At 45.6% G+C, this 18,388-nt stretch overlaps 2 protein-coding genes across 2 annotated transcripts in view; one reads left to right on the forward strand and one right to left on the reverse strand.

Annotated features, from left to right (window-relative positions):
* Nucleotides 1-801: 801 nt before the first annotated feature.
* Nucleotides 802-7,941, reverse strand: DNAAF19 (dynein axonemal assembly factor 19). The gene is made up of 4 exons (XM_090041180.1): nt 7,825-7,941; nt 5,727-5,878; nt 4,490-4,622; nt 802-3,515 (listed from the first exon to the last, which is right to left on the reverse strand). Exons 2-4 carry the CDS (start codon nt 5,867-5,869, stop codon nt 3,015-3,017), a joined length of 777 nt encoding a protein of 258 aa, XP_089897306.1. The 5' UTR covers nt 5,870-5,878; nt 7,825-7,941; the 3' UTR covers nt 802-3,014.
* A 117-nt stretch (nt 7,942-8,058) lies between these two features.
* EFTUD2 (elongation factor Tu GTP binding domain containing 2) overlaps nt 8,059-18,388 on the forward strand; it is a 31,636-nt gene continuing 21,306 nt past the window's right edge. The window contains exons 1-7 of the mRNA XM_090044322.1: nt 8,059-8,306; nt 9,453-9,618; nt 10,253-10,331; nt 15,305-15,380; nt 16,371-16,436; nt 16,705-16,740; nt 17,712-17,802. Coding sequence (XP_089900448.1) covers nt 8,202-8,306; nt 9,453-9,618; nt 10,253-10,331; nt 15,305-15,380; nt 16,371-16,436; nt 16,705-16,740; nt 17,712-17,802 — 619 coding nt within the window. The 5' untranslated portion in view covers nt 8,059-8,201. The remainder of the gene's footprint in view (nt 8,307-9,452; nt 9,619-10,252; nt 10,332-15,304; nt 15,381-16,370; nt 16,437-16,704; nt 16,741-17,711; nt 17,803-18,388) is intronic.

The following is an 18,388-nucleotide window of genomic DNA, read 5'->3' on the forward strand; positions in this document are numbered from 1 at the left end:
TCAACAGCAATAATGTGATTGGCTTAGTAGGTTGTCAGAGGCACCATAGCAGTGTGTCTAGATAAAAAGGCAGTGAAGACCAGGCCCCAGCCACGTTGTATCCCATCCACATCAACTCGGGAGAAAATTACTGGCGTCCCTCCCATAAGATCATTGTGTCTAGAGGCACCGCAATTGTCCATCATGACTGAACCTGAGCACCAGTGGATTGGCCTGTGTGTGTGAGTATGAATGGTTTTAGATAAAGCATTGCTTTTCCCCATTGGTCTTTCATCCAACACTATCTACCTTGTAAGTTCTTTGGGGCAGAGCCTGTTTCTCAGTACAGTGATTAATACAGTGGATCCTGCTTTTGGTTGTATTCAAGTAATACCTTACATGTGATTGTAACAGAATGTAGGAATGCTATCTAGACATATAAACATGGGGTTATCTCCATCTTATCTGTTGCCCCTTGAGTAGATGTTCAGGGACAGAACTAAACTGGTTGCCTCTGTCTCATTCCTGTCAATGCAGGACTGGATTGAATCCTGGGCTGCTCCTATCCTCTCCCTATGTGAATATGCTCTGATCTTTCTCAGAGGAAGACTACATCTGACTTCTGCTGAGTCATTCTATCTGCTTTTAATGTCAGATTGTTTTCAGTTCCTGTTAGATAGGAGGTTCTTCTTCACTTCCTGTCCTATGCATTGCTTGCTGTGCTTGTTCAAACCCATGGTACTCTACCCTTCTGCAGCCCCTAGGATTTGCACAGTAACCTCAGGTGTATATTCCATGGAAAAGCAGTATTTTGTAGCTTTGCAAAAATAATTCCAGAAAGCTCCAAACGTACCACCAGCATCAATGCATTCCCAGGTAGCCTAACTTAAAATAAAGCAGCGTGTGTAGAACCCAGAGATCCTGAGGGACTGTACAAGAACAAACCTCTATGTGTATCATGTAAAAAAAGGAGAAAATATGTAAGGGGAAGAGACTTCAGATTCAAGCTTCCAAGATGAAAGACTTTCATTTTGATATGTTGAGAAGCCCTCTGTTCATTTCAGCCAAATAACCTCTCTTTAACCCAGCATTTCCCAAAACATGCCCAGTGTCTCCTATGGGTTGCTGAAGATTTGCCAGGAGGCACAGAACAGACCTCTTAGCTGCACTCCAGATCTCAGCTTTCATTAAAAAAACAAGTCCCTATCTGCTATGATTGCAAAAAATCCCTTCAAACCATGACCCTAGTGCAACAAGATTATCCATCAATTAGCAGAGGCTCTGAGGTGTGAACTGCACCATTCATTTCAAGGAAGCCAACACTAATGCCTCTGAGGAGCCTTCAGATGTCCATATGGTTAACTACTTCACTGCTCATCAAACCTGTGGGAAGGGAGGAAGGATCTTTAGGAGGAGACATATCTGCATTTCCAGGAGGGAGGTCACAGGATTAGCCACAAGGTATACGTGGGCATGTGCATGGAGATGTACACCTGAAGGCAGGTAGTTAGTTAACAACACCTGGTGAGGCTTGCAGGAGGATGTGATTTGTTTTACTTTACTACTGGGGGAGGACAGGACTCATCTTTCCAGAGCTGGGTATAATCTGACAGCTATTGATTATGTTTGAATGGCCTTTCAGGATAAAGACCCAGAAGGACAGAATTTGTACTCTGTGAGTTTCATCCAGTTTAATTACACAAACTTCATGGCTTAGTCTTTTTTGTGACCTACACATGGTTTTACTTCTGACGCCTAGGGCTGAGAAACATCCAGTTTCCCATCTCTGTTTCCCTCTGCATCACTCCCTAAACCTAGTTCTCCTTTCAAAGGCAGTGGCCAGAGTTCTACCTTGCCACCCATGATTATCTTCACTCCAATGCAATCTGCTTTCTCGTTCATGTCCCAATCCTTCTGCATCCCCACTGCTAGCCAGTCTGCAGCTTTCTACACTACAGTTCCCGTCTGTCCAGACTCACTTCCTCTAATAATCTAAATAAAATGCTAATTAGGGTGGAGTGGCCTGCAGCAAGGTCATGTCTTGGAGATTATTGCTAATCTTTGGTGCATGACCATGACACCTCAAGATCTGCACTGTAATAATTCTGGTCCTGTTCAAGAAAGTGATCACTCAACTCATTCCCAAATTTTAAACTCATGGAGGCTTGTACATGAACATCTTCCAAATGTAGCTCTGTTTAAACATGGCAATATAACTGATTGTTTCTCAAAAATGCCCTCTAGGCAAGAAATATATAAAAGGGCAGATTTGGTTAGCCTATAAGGTGCAAATCTACCCTGTCTCCTATCTGACTTCAGCTTAACATGGCTAAATGTCTCTCTGCTCAGGGAACATATACACAAAGAACAAAAAGAGGTGAGGAATTGATTTTGATTTTATTTTTTACCCTACTAATACCAGAAAGACTCCCTTGGAGCTTTGTCCTCAGATAATCTGCTGATTATTACCTATTTATAGCAAGGATTCCTTTCTGTGCATGGCACTTTCCCAATTCCTGCAATACCATTCTTTCTGTAACTAACATTTATTTGTACTGGGGAAAGCAACTAAGCTAGGTACTAAGACAGATACAGAGAGGATTAGATCGGCAACACTCTACAGAGAGGAACTCAGGGTATGTCTACACCAGGTCCCTTGCATGTTCAGGGAAGGATACCCCCAAGCATTCCTTACCCCACACAGACCCACTCACATGCACTGGCCACAGAAATGCGGTAGTGCAGCTGCTTGGAGATGTCTACTCACATGGCCACTCTCAAGACCTTGGTCTTTGGGGTGCTTGACAATGGCTGCGTGGAAATCCCTTAAAGCAGCTTCACCATTGTGTTTCCAGGCCCAGTGAATGTAAGTAACGGTTGGGTGGACTGTATTTGGAACCATTCCTCTTTGGACATGCCAGGGACAAGGTGTCATGTACCCTAAGAGTCCTGTGATCTTTGATCGGAGAGCAGAGCTGAAGGATCCCTACTCTGGACTCTGCTCCCACACACCCTTGCAGTGAGCCTGTGCTCCTTCACATGACTTGATAACATTTCATCAGCTCCATCAACCTCCTCTCATCTGCCTCCTTCCCCAGGCCACACCCCTGGAGATGCATTTCCCTCTCAGCTTCTCTTGGTTCTTCCCCTAGAACTTCTGATCCTGCCTTGGCTTTGCCAGCAGAAAGCCCATGAGTGCTACAATTTCTGTTCATGCTCTTCAGTTTCTCAAACAAGTCCATACTGCTCTCCTTTTCCACCTGGCTCAGGAGATCCACATTGAGCCCAAAGCGCTTAGTCTCTGAAAGGCTCTGTAAGATCTGCAGGGTGGCTTCTCTGTCTTCACCACAGACATTCTCTGCCAACACCCTGAGGAACTCACCCAGGAGGCCAAAGCCGAGATCCGCTTGAAAGATTCTGCCCAAGCCTGTGCCTCCGAGCTGCAGTAGGAACTGGTATTTTTCTTGCCCACTTTTTAAGCATCTGCGCCAATCTCTGTAGAATTCTGCAGAGGTTTCAGGTAATCGGTCCAACCCCTGGAAAGAAAAGACCAACAGCAATAAGTGAGCAGCAGGCTTCTCCTGTTTCCTTTCCTTTCTACTTCTGAAATCCCTCTCATTAGTCTGTATACACTAATGACTGTCTGAATGCATGTGTGTGTAAGGAGGTATGGGATCCTAAGTAAACTGGCAAAACTCCCATTGACTTCAATGGGGCTGGGATTTCATTACAAGGAAAGAATGGATGGTGGTCACACAGAACAGGTCACCTGTGGTAACTGAATAGTCACAGGGAGAAAGGTAAAATAGTACTATGGCTCAGAAACCAGTGAAGAGACAGCAAACAAAGTTCAGGAGTAAAAGGCTAGTTTTCACCCTGGCAATAAGGGAACAGAGGCAGAGACAGGATGTAGGACTAAATGGAGATCTGATCTACTCAAGAGATTCCAATATTTGGGATTTGTTTAGGGTTTGTTCACCTATGGAACTGCTATTTCTTCTGAGTGGTCTTTCCTCAGGTTGGGGGAGGCCTGCTTTTTCAAATCCTCATTCTGCACAACCTAACATCCATTGCTTTATCTACTGAATGGCTTCTGGTTTGTTTTGAATTTCACACACTATCTTGTTCTGCAATAACTTTCAGATGTCGACAAACCAATAGTGATGGGAAGATGTAGGGTTGGAAGGGACGTTGTAGATCTTCTAGTCTGACCCCCTGCCCTGGGCAGCAGAGAAAACTGGGCTCAAATTACCCCAGCCAGGTAAATGTTGAGCCTCCTCTTAAACACCCCCAGGGTAGGAACCATCACCACTTCCCTTGGAAGTTTGTTCCAGGTCCTAGCCAGCCTGACTGTGAAGTAGTGACTTCTAATGTCTAGTTTAAACCTATTCTCTAGCAACCTATAGCCGTTATTCCTTGCTACTCCAGGAGGCGCTCGGGGGGAACAAGGTCTCTCCCAAACCCCGCTGGTACCCCTCCAGCAAGTTTATAGATGGGTTTTTTTCCTCACCTGGGCTATTTCCACCTCGCTGTTCTGCTGGCACTTAGCTTGGGTTGCACAGGAATTCCACAGTAGATTTTTCTTTTTTCCAAATTTATCCTTTTTCTCCAGGGGCTTCAGGTGTGATGCCCGCACAATATCCCTGTAAGCAAAATCCTGTGAGAGCAAATACCCTCCACTTCAACACCAATGCAGTCCTGCAGGGAAAGGAGGTTGACTGGGCCCTGCAAGGGAAGGGATTGTGGCCAGGCCCCAACCCAACTCTAGGGTGGTGGTAGCCTGGCCCCAAGGGGGTGGAAGAGGGTGGCCCAGCTTCAATAATCCAAAAACAGGGTGGGAGGAGAGGGGTGCTCTAACCAGCTGCACAGGGCTTGAGGTTTTGGCAGCGGGGAGGATGGCTGTATTAATGTTCACTGCTCCCCCACCATCACATTTCTGGATCTGTGGGGAGCCCCATGGGCCAAATGAATTGGCTCCATGGGCCACTATTAGCCTGTGGGCCAGAGGTTGAACACCCCAATCTAGAAATAAATGTTTTTCCAGCCAAATGATATTAGTTAAGGGTATGGTTTTTGTTCTCTCAGTTTTCTAGCAGATGCAGTTAAATGAAAATATAGATGTCTTACACCAAAATATAGCCTGTACTAGTTCCCAAATCAAACTAATACAAGCTGTTTTTATACCAGTATAACTACATCCACATTAGAGGGGTTTGCCACTTATGCTGGCAATGTGTGTAAGGTCTGTGCTGTGAAGCCCAGTTCCATTTATGAGAAATGTTATAGTATGGATGCTAAGTAAACCTTTCCTTTCTTTTTAATTCCATTCATCTTTGTTTTTAACACATCTTGTTTTCATTCAGATTCCTAGGGTCTGAGTAATTTCCGTACAGAGAGGAAAATCTCACGACTTTTCTGAGAAGCTGAAGGATAGAACTTCTGGAGTTACACATCCCTTACCCAGCAAGCTGGCCTAGACAAAGAGCTCCTATTACAAGGAACTGTGTTGCCATTGAGTTTTGGCTGAAATACATGGAGCTGGTCACATACACACTCCTCATTGCTTCAGACACTCTCACAGATTCAGTCCTTCTCAGCCAGGAGGGAGGATATGACAATACAACTTCTGAGCAGAAAGTGTCACTACATGACACTCGGTAATACAAACTTTCATCCTGATGAAAGAAACACTGGATTGTTCTATTCCCAACTCCAGACTCGCCATATGAAACAAGTTGCCTGCAAACCTAAATTCTTCATAGGACGCCACCTTCTGGTGAACAGCTCGGAATTTGGCATCATTTTCTCTCCGGTACTTTTCATCAGCAGCAACAGCAGCCTGTAGTTCTCTCTCCAAAGCACAGAAATCTATTGCTCCAGATTTGTCCATGATGATAACCTGAGAGCAAAACATAATTAATAGCATGCACAGATCAAACAATTATACCAGTTTACTGTGACTCATGCTGAACCAACATAACTATTTCATCTGTCCACTCCAGTATCAGTGTAACTTTACACCTGTTTCATTCAGTTTAATTCTATTTATGCTGGGATGAGAATTAACAGATGAAGCGGTTATAAGTGGTAAGTCCCTTTATATACTATTTTAATATAGTGTATAACTGCATCTCTGATTTAGTTACTTTATAATGTCTGGCCTGTGCGCTGGATCCACCCCATCAAACTGTTCCATCTGGCTTGCTGGTAGTCCAGCAGGCTACCAGATGTTGGCAGTATAGCTAGGAGGTGTGGTGTGCACACAGGCCTTGCTTGCCTCATGCTCATCCCTGGACCCATGCTGTCACCAGCCCCCAAACCAACTTGCCTCATCCCCTGCAATACACACTGTTGGCTCTGCAGATCCAGCCCCAAGAGACCTTAGGGCCTAAATCTGGCCTAAGGTGCAGGGTGAGTTTGACACCGCTTATCTACAAGGTGAAATTCTACCCTGCCTTCTGAGTGACTTCAGACTAACATGACTAATGACCTCTATCTGTCCACAAGCCAGAGTTACTTGGGGTGCATGAGCACCATGCAAGGAGAATATTCCTTGCTCTTTCACATCCTGTTCATTACTTGAACTCTTGTTAGACTCGCTGCAAGTATCTAAGTATTAGAGGTGCACCAATACATTTGTCCCATATTGGATCAGCACCAATATAAGGCAAATTGAGTGTATCGGCTTTTTTTGGCTGATATGGCCAATAAATGCCCGGTGCATGCACAAAGTTGTAGCACAGCATGCAGGCAGCAAGGAGTGCAGCCTGGCAGCGTGGAGAGTAGACAGGTCTGGCTGGTAAATCTATTGTGGGGGTGTGGGGGGGCAGATCGAGGCCCCCGTGGTGAGGGAGGGAGTGGGGCTAGGGCAGAGGCAGGCTGTGCCCAGCAGAGGCGGGGTGCAGGACTGAGCCACGCCCAGGGAAAGGGGGTGGCTCCTGCTGCTGCGTGCACCCCCAGGGGAGACATGGGGGGGGGTGCCCCTGGATCTGCGCGCAGGCCAAGGACAGGCTGCCACTGCGGGCTGGGGCCGAGGCAACACTACGCTCTTCCCAGGTAGTGGGGGCCGGGGCGGGGCAGGGCAGGGCTGGGCCGGGCTGTACTTGGGGTGGGTGGCGGCAGTGCTGGGAGGGGAGGTTGGGAGGGCTATGGCAAATTTTGGGGTGGCTGAAGCCCCACCCCTAGCCCCACTGCCCACCCTGAGCACAGCCCAGCCCAGCCCAGCCCCCCTGCCTGGAAGAGCTCAGTACACCCCTGGACTCAGCCTGCCCTAGCCCTGCACGCACATCTGGGGGCATATGCCCCCCACTGCTCCCCCAGGAGTATGCACAGCGGTGGTAGCCACACCCCCCTCTCCCCAAATGAGCCACTCATGACTCCGTCCTGGGGCCCCCAGCCCCACTCCCTCCCTCAGCACGGGGGCCTCAATCTCCACCCTCCACGGCCCTTAACAGACTTATCAGCGGGACACTGCTCTCCACACTGCCCAGCTGCACATCAGCAATCGGATCGGTATCGGCTGATACAGCTTGTTAAAAATCGGCCATTGATATTGGCCAAAAAAAATTTCTATCAGTGCACCCCTGTTAATTATACAGTGAATAATCAAACCCCAATCTGAAATGATGACTGAAATTGGGCCCAAATGTCTAGGGCACTTGTGTTCAAGCTCAGCTGAGATAAGTCTCAGAAGAAGACAAAAACTGCCTTTTACTGGCTTAGACCATAGGTCCATCTTGTCCAGTCTCCTGTGTCACGCAGCACTTCGGACCCTGAGGTGCTCCCCACACCCCGGGCCCAATTCTGCCCCCAGGGCTGTCCCGGACACCTGGCTCTCCGCCTCACCTCCCGTCTCCGTAGCAACAGCGGGACGCGCCGCCGAGGCCCCTTCCAGTCGGGGCTGCCCCACCCAGCGCCTGCTCGAAACCAAGACACTTCTCCCCTCAAAACTCAGCCCGGTCGCTCCCCACCCAGCCCCCGAGCTCTTCCCACTGCAGCTGCCTGGTGGAGGGGCACTGAAGTGACCAGCCCCTCAGGCGGGCGGCTTAGCCAACCCCCACGCGGGAAGGGGGTCCTTCCACGCTAGAGTCGCAGCGACGGTGGCGCGCGGGAGGGCAGGCGTGCGGCAGTGAAGACGGGTGCGTGTCGGGGATCCGTCTCGGGAGGGGAAGGGGAGGAGAAGAAGAAGAAGAAGACCGGCCTCGTTTTCGCCCCGCGGCGCCATGGACACGGACCTGTACGATGAGTTCGGCAACTACATCGGGCCCGAGCTCGACTCGGACGACGACGACGACGAGCTGGGCCGGGAGGCCAAGGACCTGGACGAGGTGCGGTCCTTTCTCGCGGGGGACAGGAGGCTGCCGGGGGACGGGGCCGTCTAGACTCTCTCCCGTCCTCTTCGTTCGAGGGAAACTGGCTTTTGCAGGCAAAGGTCCAACCTGCAAGGGGTTGCTTGGGCCCCCCTGCCCCACACACTGGGGGGCTGGGGCATGCGGGTAGGAGGCAGCAGGTCAGGAGTGAGGGGTCAGGATTGGCTACTGATGTTTACAAGTTGGTTCTGGTGCAAAAAAGGTTGAGAACCGCTGCACTAGATCAGATGGATAGTGGGGGAGAGAGAGCGAGTTTTCATGAGCTGACGCTTGCTTCACTGATGAAGTGAGCATGAAAGCTTGCACATGCTCACTCTTTCTTTATGTGCATGTGTGTGCATCTTAGTTACTCCCTAAAGGAGCATATCGGCCTTGCTTCCTGATGTAATGGAGAGACAGAAGTAGTGTTTATAACCCTAGAGCAAAGGTGTGGTCAATTGGACATGTTGCGTGGTGAAAGGGGCTGCACCTGATGACCCAGAACAATGTTCCTAATGGTGTGGTGGTTCAGTGTTGTTTACAGGCACATGAAAAATAGTCACCAGTTTACCACTCAGATTCTTATACAGTTAGTTTCATGCACTGTATTTTGCAACTGTGCTTTGATGTGGAGGGTAGCCTGGCTTGCTGCTTGCTTGGCAAAACTTTGGTAGCCTGTGTACATGTACAGAAGGCAACATCTTGTGGTTGCATAGAATCGCAAGGTTGGGAGGGACTTCAGGGCACCTTCTGGTCCAACCACCTGCATGAATGTAGGAATGATGCTCCTAAATCAGTCCCATCCAGTGAATTTAGCAGTCGCCTCTGGAATGGATTTAAGGTGTGGAAAATGGTCGTCAAAAATTGGGGGAGATTGTCAGCACTCCTGTCTGGACCTGTTTCTGATCTGTGCTAGAGATATTCAGTCCCAGAGCAGGTCCCAATCTTGGTGTAAGTCAGTATGGCTTCCACCTGTGGTCATGATTTGATATGTGACCAAAAGCGTTTTTCTATCCTAAAATGGGGTTCAGAATACAAACCTTAGAAGGGGTTTTGTGGATTTTAACATCTAAAAAGCGCTTTGAGATTGTTGGGTGTATAAAGTATTTCTGTTGTCGGTTTCAGCTTGATGATGATGACGATGATGACGATATGGGAGACCATGATGAAGATCACCCTGGAATGGAGGTGGTACTGCATGAGGATAAGAAATATTATCCCACTGCAGAAGAGGTCTATGGGCCTGAGGTAGAGACTATAGTGCAGGAAGAAGATACACAGCCTCTCACTGGTAAGTAATTATGGTCAGTAAATCAGATCAGGAAAGGTTTCTGTTGGCAATCATGGAAGGAAGAAAGGCTCTGAAATCCTGCTGGTGGTGGTATTACTTGCATCTTCTCAGACGGTCTGTTTTGTCTTTGGCACTTTAATAGAAATTCTACTAAGAGTATTAACAGAGAAGAATTTAATTAATAAATTAAAAGAACCAAATCTCTTCTTAAAGGAAAAAAAGTGATAATGGAAATTGAATTGAGCTGCAAATGAGCTAAATATTTGGCTGCTTACCAGTTTTAATTTGCCTTTATAAAAATTCTTTTCAACCTCCGAACTCCCAAGACTCTTTCCACTTTGTTAAAGATGCCCACAGGCATCTCTGCACTGTCGCAAATGCCAGAGGAGTTATGTTGTGAGATGTGCAGAGCACACACTAACTGTGGCTGAAAAGATCTTAAAAGAAGGCAAATGAAAATCTGTTTCAGTTGCGTCTGATCTTCCCCAAATAAAGCAGTTAAAGTGGTGTCATCAACCTTAAATATCACTTTTTCTGGTCTAGCAATGTGCTTAGTATTGTCTCTGTTAATGTCTCCAAACATCAGCATTTTAAGAACATTTTTTTTCACTGTAAAATTTTATTTTGCTTTCAGAGCCAATAATTAAACCTGTGAAAACCAAAAAATTCTCCCTGATGGAGCAGACATTACCTGTCACTGTATATGAGATGGAGTGAGTACTGTATAGTTTTTTGGCTTTGTTTTTTAAGTGCACATCTGGTTTAGCTCTCCTGTATTTTTTTGCTCTTTCACTTTCCACCCAGGTTTGCCACTGGAGGGAAGGAAAGTCAAGGTGTGTGGGGGTTACTTTGAGGAGAAAGCTGCTGCAAATTGAAGGTGCAGTCAATGTGCCTTTTAGTAGTATTGGAATCCTATTAATGTAACTGCCAAGGCAGTAACTTTCTGGTTATGTTTCTGTTCTCTACACAGGTTGCTCCTTAGTCATCTTGTTCTCACTCTTTCTTTCTTTCTTTCTTTCTTTCTTTCTTTTTATGCTGTACAGATTGATCTTGTGCCCCTATTAGGCATGTTTTCAGCTTTCTCATGACTTTTCTTTGAACTCTTCTCATGTTTTTAATATCATTCTTGAAGTGCATACATCAGCACAGGACACACTACCCTCACAATGCTTTGTAAAGTTACTGGTAAATACTAGAGGTGCATTATCAGTGAATTTACTGGTAAATTCTATGCCCCATAAACAAATCCGGGGCTCACATGCCCCCTGTGTGTCCCCTGGCGGTGCGCACAGTGGTGGGGAGCCGTTCCCCGCCCCCGGCCAAGATGCCTGCAGGGTCTCATTCACTGCCCTGGCTGGGCAACACCTGCCCCATCCCACTCCATCCCTTACCATGGGGAGCTTTGATCTGCCCCACCACCCCACCTCCCTTTCCTTTCCCCACACAGACTTACTGGCCAGATGCTGCTCGCTACGCTGCCGGACTGCATTCCTGTAAATCATCTATCGGATCAGTATCAGCCGATATGACTGGTTAATAATCGGCTATCAGTATCAGCCAAAAACATCTGTATCGGTTCATCCCTAGTAAATACAGGGGGAACGTAGCTTCTACTTGAAATTTATTAGTTATGCATCTAAGGATTATGCTGAGTGCATCTACACATCACCCTGTGACAATGTAGCAAAGTTCTATGTCACTGTATGGCGTGCTATGGCGACGTAGCAATCATGCAGGTCTACATGTGATCGCTAGCTACGTTAATGTAGCGGGAAAATTTAAGTATGCGACGTAACAGGGAAATTTAACAGCTCATATGGGAGGTTACCACACTACGTTTCAGTACCTCCTTAAGGAAGTACAATGCAGTAACAACGTCGCTGTATGGCGAAGTGTAGACGCAGCCACTGATGCTTTTAGCTATCACCCTGGGCTCTCAAAGTCAACTGCTTATCCATCACAATCCCCCAGTCACTTTCCCAGGAGAGAGTTCGCCAGATGGCTTGTACTCTTTGTTCCTAGATGTCCTAGATGTCTGTGACTTTGCATTGGCTGTATTAAATAAATATTGTTTCTTTGAGCCCAGCATGTCAGGAGCTCAGATTGCCCTAAATCAATGGCCTGTCCACTTTGTTACTTGCCCCTCCCCAGATCCTTTTGTCATCTGTAAACTTTTACAGGAATGAGTTTATATTTTCTTCCTGCTCATAGATACAAATCTTACATATGGCATGAACATGCGTAACACTTGGCATGGTTTAAATGTGGTTTAAACCTGTTAAACCATTCCAGGCAGATTTAAACAGGCTTAAAAGTGTACTTGGAAAATAAAGTGCTATTTTAAACCAATTCACTGTGAACTAGTTCAGTGTTATGTATGGACACCAGGCATTCGGTGACATGGATTTGGTCAGTCCTCAAGGTGTTTCATTGTTCCTCACCCTCTCCTCTCTACCGCTGCTGTATGTGGCAGCTCTGGTACACTGCCAGATCTCTACTGCCCCTTTTTACCTTTTTTCCCCATGCAACTTAAGCATGCGTTTCTGTGCAGGATGCATGGCTCTGAGTTCTTGATTCAGTCCATGATATGCTATTTCTACTGTTCCTGCTTTTCCATCTCCTTATAAGGTTTCAGAGTACTGAGATCCTTGCAGCAGACTTCCTCCATTTGGGGCAGTCCTGGGTGATTGTCTCCCACAAGTTGATGTTGATGTTGTATTTTTTCAAGTTGGTCTTGATGACATTCTTGAAGCGCTTTTTCTGTCCTCCTCTTGAGCATATGCCTTGACTGAGCTGGGAGAATAAAACTTGTTTCAGGAGTCTGAAGTCAGACATCTGGCTGATGTGGCTGGCCCAGCAAGCCTGATGTCAAATGATCATTGCCTTGATGCTTGTGGCGTTTGCTTGTGAGAAGATACTAATGTTGAGGTGTCTGTTTTCCACTGGATTCAAAGGATCTTCTGTAGGCAGCGTTGATGGTACTTTTCCAACAAATTGAAATGTCTCCTGTACATTGTCCACATCCTCAGCTCTGTACAGTAAGGTAGGGATCACAGCTGTTTCATAAGCCATGACTTGGTTTCTGATGTTGTGATCTTGAAACACCCATTTCCTCAGGCATCCAAAAACTGCACTTGCACATTTGATGCAATGTTGGATTTCTTCATCAAGGTCAACATTCTGTGAGAGATGGCTTCCAAGTTATAGGAAGTACTCAGTGTTCTCCAGAGTTTCACTGTGGATCTGAATCGGAGGAGCTGGGGACTCCTCATTAAGAGCTTGTTGATGGAGGACCTTAGTCTTCTGAATGTTAAGCATCATTCCCGTTTTCCCATATGCCTTGGTAAAGATGTTGACAATTGCCTGAAGGTCTACTTCCGAATTGAGCGCGCACTAGAGCATCATCAGCGTACTGGAACTTAGTAATTGAGGTTGGGGTGATTTTGGTTTTGACTTGGAGTCAGCTGAGATTAAACGGCTTACCATCCTTCGGTAGGTTAGCTCCACTCTGACTGACTGGAAGCTTGTTGGTGGTCAGATGTAGCATCATAGTAAAGAATATCAAAAAGAGTGTTGGAATGATGATGTAGCCTTGCTCAACTCCCATCTTAACCTCGAAGGGATCTGTGATAGATCCATTAGTGAGAACCGCTGCTCACATTCCATCACAGAGCCAACAAAGAATGTTGATGAATTGCAGTGGGCATCCATACTTTGGAAGGATCCTCCACAGCACTTCTCAACAACAGAGTCGAAGTCTTTCATGAGGTCAAAGAAAGCCATGTAGAGAGGTTTATGTTGTTCACTGCTCACCGGCTGCAGGAAAAATGCCACGAAGACCATGTCAGTTGTGCCACTTGATGTCCAAAACTCGCACTGAGATTCCAGGAAAAGCTCTTCAGCAAGTGGAAGGAGACAGTTCAGGAGGTTTCTTGCAGTGATCTTTCCTGTGGTGGACATCAAGGCGAACTTCTGTAATTTCCACATTCAGACTTATCTCCTTTCTTGAAGATGGTTACAATCATGATATCCCTGAGGTCATCTGGGATCCCAAATCCTTAAGATGAGGGCATGGAGCTGTGATGTAAGCTCCTCTCCCCCCTGCTTGAAGATTTTAGCAGGGATTCCATCAACTCCAAATGTCTTGTCACTCTTCATCTGCTTGATGGCTTTCCTTACCTCAGCAAGGGCTGGAGAGATTCTGAGATCATTTCTGACTGGGTATTGCAGGATGGAGTTGAGGGGACTCTTATGAACAACAGTCTTGATCAAGAAGGTTTCAAAATGGTCCTTCCAGCAGGCATTGATGGCGCTCCTTTCCTTGATCAGGTTTCCTCCATCCTTAGGTGTCAAGGGGGTTAATCCCTGAGTACTCAGATTATTGATGGCTTTCTGTGGCATTGAAAAAACCACACACATTGTCGATGTCAGTAAGATGTTGAATCTTCTTTGCCTTGTCTTCTCACTATCTGTTCTTCATATCGTTGGGCCCCTGTGGACCTCTGCCTTTGCTTTTTGGTAATTCAGTTTCTTTTGCTTAGAGTTAGTGTCATTCTGCCAAGCACGAAAGGCCTTGCACTTACAGTTGATCAGCTCTCAGATCTCCTGGTCATTCTCATCAAACCAGTCTTGATGTTTCCTGATAGAGAATCCAAGTGTCTCTTTGCAGGTGCTGATGATGGTAGATTTGAAGGTACCCCAAGCACTGTCGACATTCATCTCTTGTTGATTGAAATTCACCAGTTTTTCATTGAGGCAGTAGTGTAAGAGGTCTTGCTTGTTTGGGTCCTTGAGTTGTTCAACTCTAGATAATGATACCCAGTCAAACGGCTTATAGAATTAAGCAAAATATTATGTCTATATTATCTTTATCAGTTGAACTCTTAATCTTGTAAACAAATGATGCTGTGGCTAGACTTATGTTCCATATACCTGTGTTGATTGGAATCAGTTATGTAATCCTCTTTTAATTATTTGGTCATCAAACTTTGTATCAACTATTCCATTATTTTTCTGAGGGCTGATGTTAGGCTGTCAGGTCTATAACTACTGAGGTCAACTTGTTTACTGTTTTAGAATATTGGCACCACTTTAGTTTTCTTCCTGTCCTTGAGAGCTTCCCCATTAAGATTTACTAAAAGTAGTTTTAATTGTCCAGAGCACTCCCGCTCTTTTAAAACTGTTGGATGCAATGTATTCACAAATGCTGATTTAAAAATAACTAATTTCAGTAGCAGCTATTGCTGAGTGAAAAGGGTATCATTGTCATGTGCTATAAATATGCAACAGGGAAACAGACTAATTTGAAATACTTCTTATTGAGCAATTAGTTTTCCTTCATTATTGACAATTCTGCCTTGCCCCTCTCCTCATAATAAATATAGTTGGTCCAGTCTGTGTGCCTCAGTTTCCATATTCTTAAAGTGAGATGATTTTCCTGCCCAACAGGGAGCTGGAAGAAGGAAAAAATGTTGCAGCACTTACTGGAACTGCCTCTCCCTTCCTGAGACTGGCCTTAGCCTAGGCAGTCCTGCATTTGGGACAGTAGCTGGCTCTCCTGTTGAGGAACCTTTCAAGTTAGGGACATTGGGTGAAGGGTACAACTAAAGTATCAGCTGCTACTTGGGCATCTGGTAATAAGGGCAGAATGGAAGCGGGTAACTCTTTTTGTTTCTTGTTTCTTCAGTTTCCTGGCAGATCTGATGGACAACTCGGAGCTGATTCGCAATGTGACTTTGTGTGGGCACCTCCACCATGGCAAGGTAAACCAAAGCTGAGTCTCTGCCTGACAGAAGTTGGAGCACTTTCTATGTTAATGAATCAGCTACTTTTTTTTTGGAAGGATGACAGCTGTCTTTTACTGTAACGCATTTTGCTAAGAGTGCCTATTTATCCAGCTCACTACCTCACAGTGATTAGCAAGCAAGCCTCATTCAGTCTCCCATTGATGAAGCTAGTAAACCAGAAACCAATTTCCATGTTAATCTTTTTGTTTTCCAGCTGGTGTTTGCTGGTACATAACCCTTTGGGTTAAGTAGGGAAGTGTACATCCATCAGCTTTGAAAGTGTTTGGAAGCACTTATCAGTAAGGGCCTGGATTAACTTAATGAAAGGAGGAGAGAGTCCCATTACCATTACCACCTTAAAGTTTTTTCCACAAGCATGCCTGTCCCCCCACCCCCACCCTGCCCCCAGAATTCTTGTTCTGCTGCGGGAGGGTATTAGCTATGATAGTCTCCCTCTCCTCCCACCACCCCTGTTCTCTTTCTAACACACCCATTTCACCTTTCTCCTCATCCTAATTTTAAAAAAATCCACAGATGTAGCCAGCAAAGCTGAAGCACTGCTACACCATGTGCTTGTACGTTGTGTCCCCAGCCTATATGCTCCACCTTTTGTGTGCTTTATTTTGGAGCCTGCTGGAGCTCAGATTCTCTTACCTATGAAGGTGAATTAACCACCAAAGGAGGGGCCCCATTGTGATTCTGTCTTTTTGTGGCACAGTCATCTGTCAGCTTCTTACCTTAATGCTCTCACAGTTGTAGTTTCTTGAGGGAGAAACTTGCAGAAAGATACTATTTGCTAACATGCAGCTAGCTTTGTACCTTTTGGTCCAGTTCAGTGGAAATAGAATCCCACCAGTTCTGTTCCATGCTGCTTCAGGTAGAGGTACAGGATATTTAATGGTACATCTGTCTTTGGTTTTTAAAATTAAGGTCACTTTGCTTTCTTTTGCTTTCTATGACTTTCAGACTTGTTTTGTGGATTGCTTGATAGAGCAGACGCACCCAGAAATAAGGAAGCGCTATGATCAGGATGTAAGTATACTTTTAGTTTGTTCTAAGCCTTTTTTGTGATAGGACAGAGGTGGTGTTCATGCTTACATGGACAAAGAGATCACTGCATAGAGGTTAGAGGGGGCTCTGGTAGTTAGACAGACATTTGGGTTTTATTTCTACTCTTCTCATTTACTTGCTATGTTAATCACATGTCAGTAGTCATCGTTTTGTGCCTCAGACTTCAATATGTTCAGTTTAAATGTCCTGTTTAGTGATCTGTCCTGAGGATTGTGCTCTCTTTTTGCAGCTTTGCTACACTGATATACTGTTCACCGAGCAAGAGGTAAGTCCTCCTTGTAAAATGGGCAGTTATTATGACAAGCTGCCTTCTGCCTACAGAAAGTCATGGAGGAGAAGAAAAAGCTCTGAATCATGTTCTATAATATTTCCCTTCAAGAACTGCATTTTCTCCAGTGGGAAGAAAGTTGATTCACATTCTGCACTGAGTAGTAAACCAGCAATCTTATTACTTCAAGCAGCGATTAGCAGATCAAACTTAACTTTCTTTTCATATTCCATATCCCCAATCTCTGCCTAAAGTTTTAACGGATACATTTTATTGAATTAAACTTGGCAACGGTTATTAAGTTAACGTATAGTTGTCCAGTTTATCTTGGTGGATACGTGGGGTCACTCTGGAAAAGGAAAGAGTAATGGGCTCATTCACTGTTCTTGTAGGTGAGGAAAATTCTGAGATCAAAATAAATTAGATCAGAATAAATGGATTTGGTTTCCTGAATCTGGATCTTCACCTGGGTTTTCTCGTTATATGTAGAAGACCACTTAATTTGTCCTACAGACTAAATGCTTTTGCAGGGTCATGCCTGGGATGCTTCTGTCAATTCTTTCTCTCCCTGTCTCCTCACTGTTTCATTATGCTGGGTATGATCAGATCTCATGCTTCTGGGTGTAACCTGGTAGCAAGAGGAGCAGAAAGATTTTATTCTTCCGTGTGCAACATAGGATAATTAGCACTGTTCTGAGCAGGTTTCACCTTCCTCAACTGAGCTAGGTATTAGTTGCTGCTAGACAGGGGTGGATGCATCAACAGCTTAGTCCAGTCGGATTGAAGGTGGGAGAAACTTGGCTGATTTGTGACAGTGGAGCAAGTCTGTCAGGCAGGAGCTAGGAAACTGGGCTGGCTGGGTAACTTTCTATTGTCCTACTTCTCTGATTTAATTCTCTGGGTGCTTGCTGCATTATTATCTTGCTCAGTAACATTTTTTCTTCTACAATTGCTTTCCTTTTTTTCAGAGGGGTGTTGGAATCAAGAGTACTCCAGTGACTATCGTTTTACCAGACACCAAAGGGAAATCTTTTCTCTTCAACGTTATGGATACTCCTGGTGCGTTGAGCTCATTCAGGCACTAACAAACTTGGGACCTTAATGAAACGATTGAATAATAGTTTGGCAGACAAGGTTCTGCCTGTGTCCTTAGACCAACACCACTACAGCCTATACCCCTAAATAACAGTCGTACACTCTTAGGGCGTTTATGCACATACTTTTTTTCCTGCAATGGGCTGCTTCAGAGATCTGCTGCTTTGGACCAGATTACTCGAGTCTGCTCTACATGCAAGCTGAGGCAAACTACGCTGCGGCACGTGCAGTTGTATAAGCGGCAAAATGTGTCAGCACACAGAAAATGGTGGTGGTGCACTTTTGAACTAAAGCACCTCTGAGGTGCTTAAGAGAGTCTAGAGGAGAGCCACACGCATGATAAGAGGTCAGGAAAACCAACCTTACGATGAGAGGCTGAGAAATATGGGACTCTTCAGCCTGGAAAAGCGCAGGCTCGAGTGATCTGGTGGCCACCTATAAGTTTATCGGGGTGCTCATCAGGATCTGGGGGAACATCTGTTCACCAGAACACCCCACAGGAAGACAACATCGAATGGTCGCAAACTCTTCCGTGACCGTTTCAGGCTGG

This window comes from Crocodylus siamensis, chromosome 4, assembly GCF_052110815.1.
Source record: "Crocodylus siamensis isolate JL-2025a chromosome 4, ASM5211081v1, whole genome shotgun sequence".
Classification (NCBI taxonomy): Eukaryota; Metazoa; Chordata; order Crocodylia; family Crocodylidae; genus Crocodylus; species Crocodylus siamensis.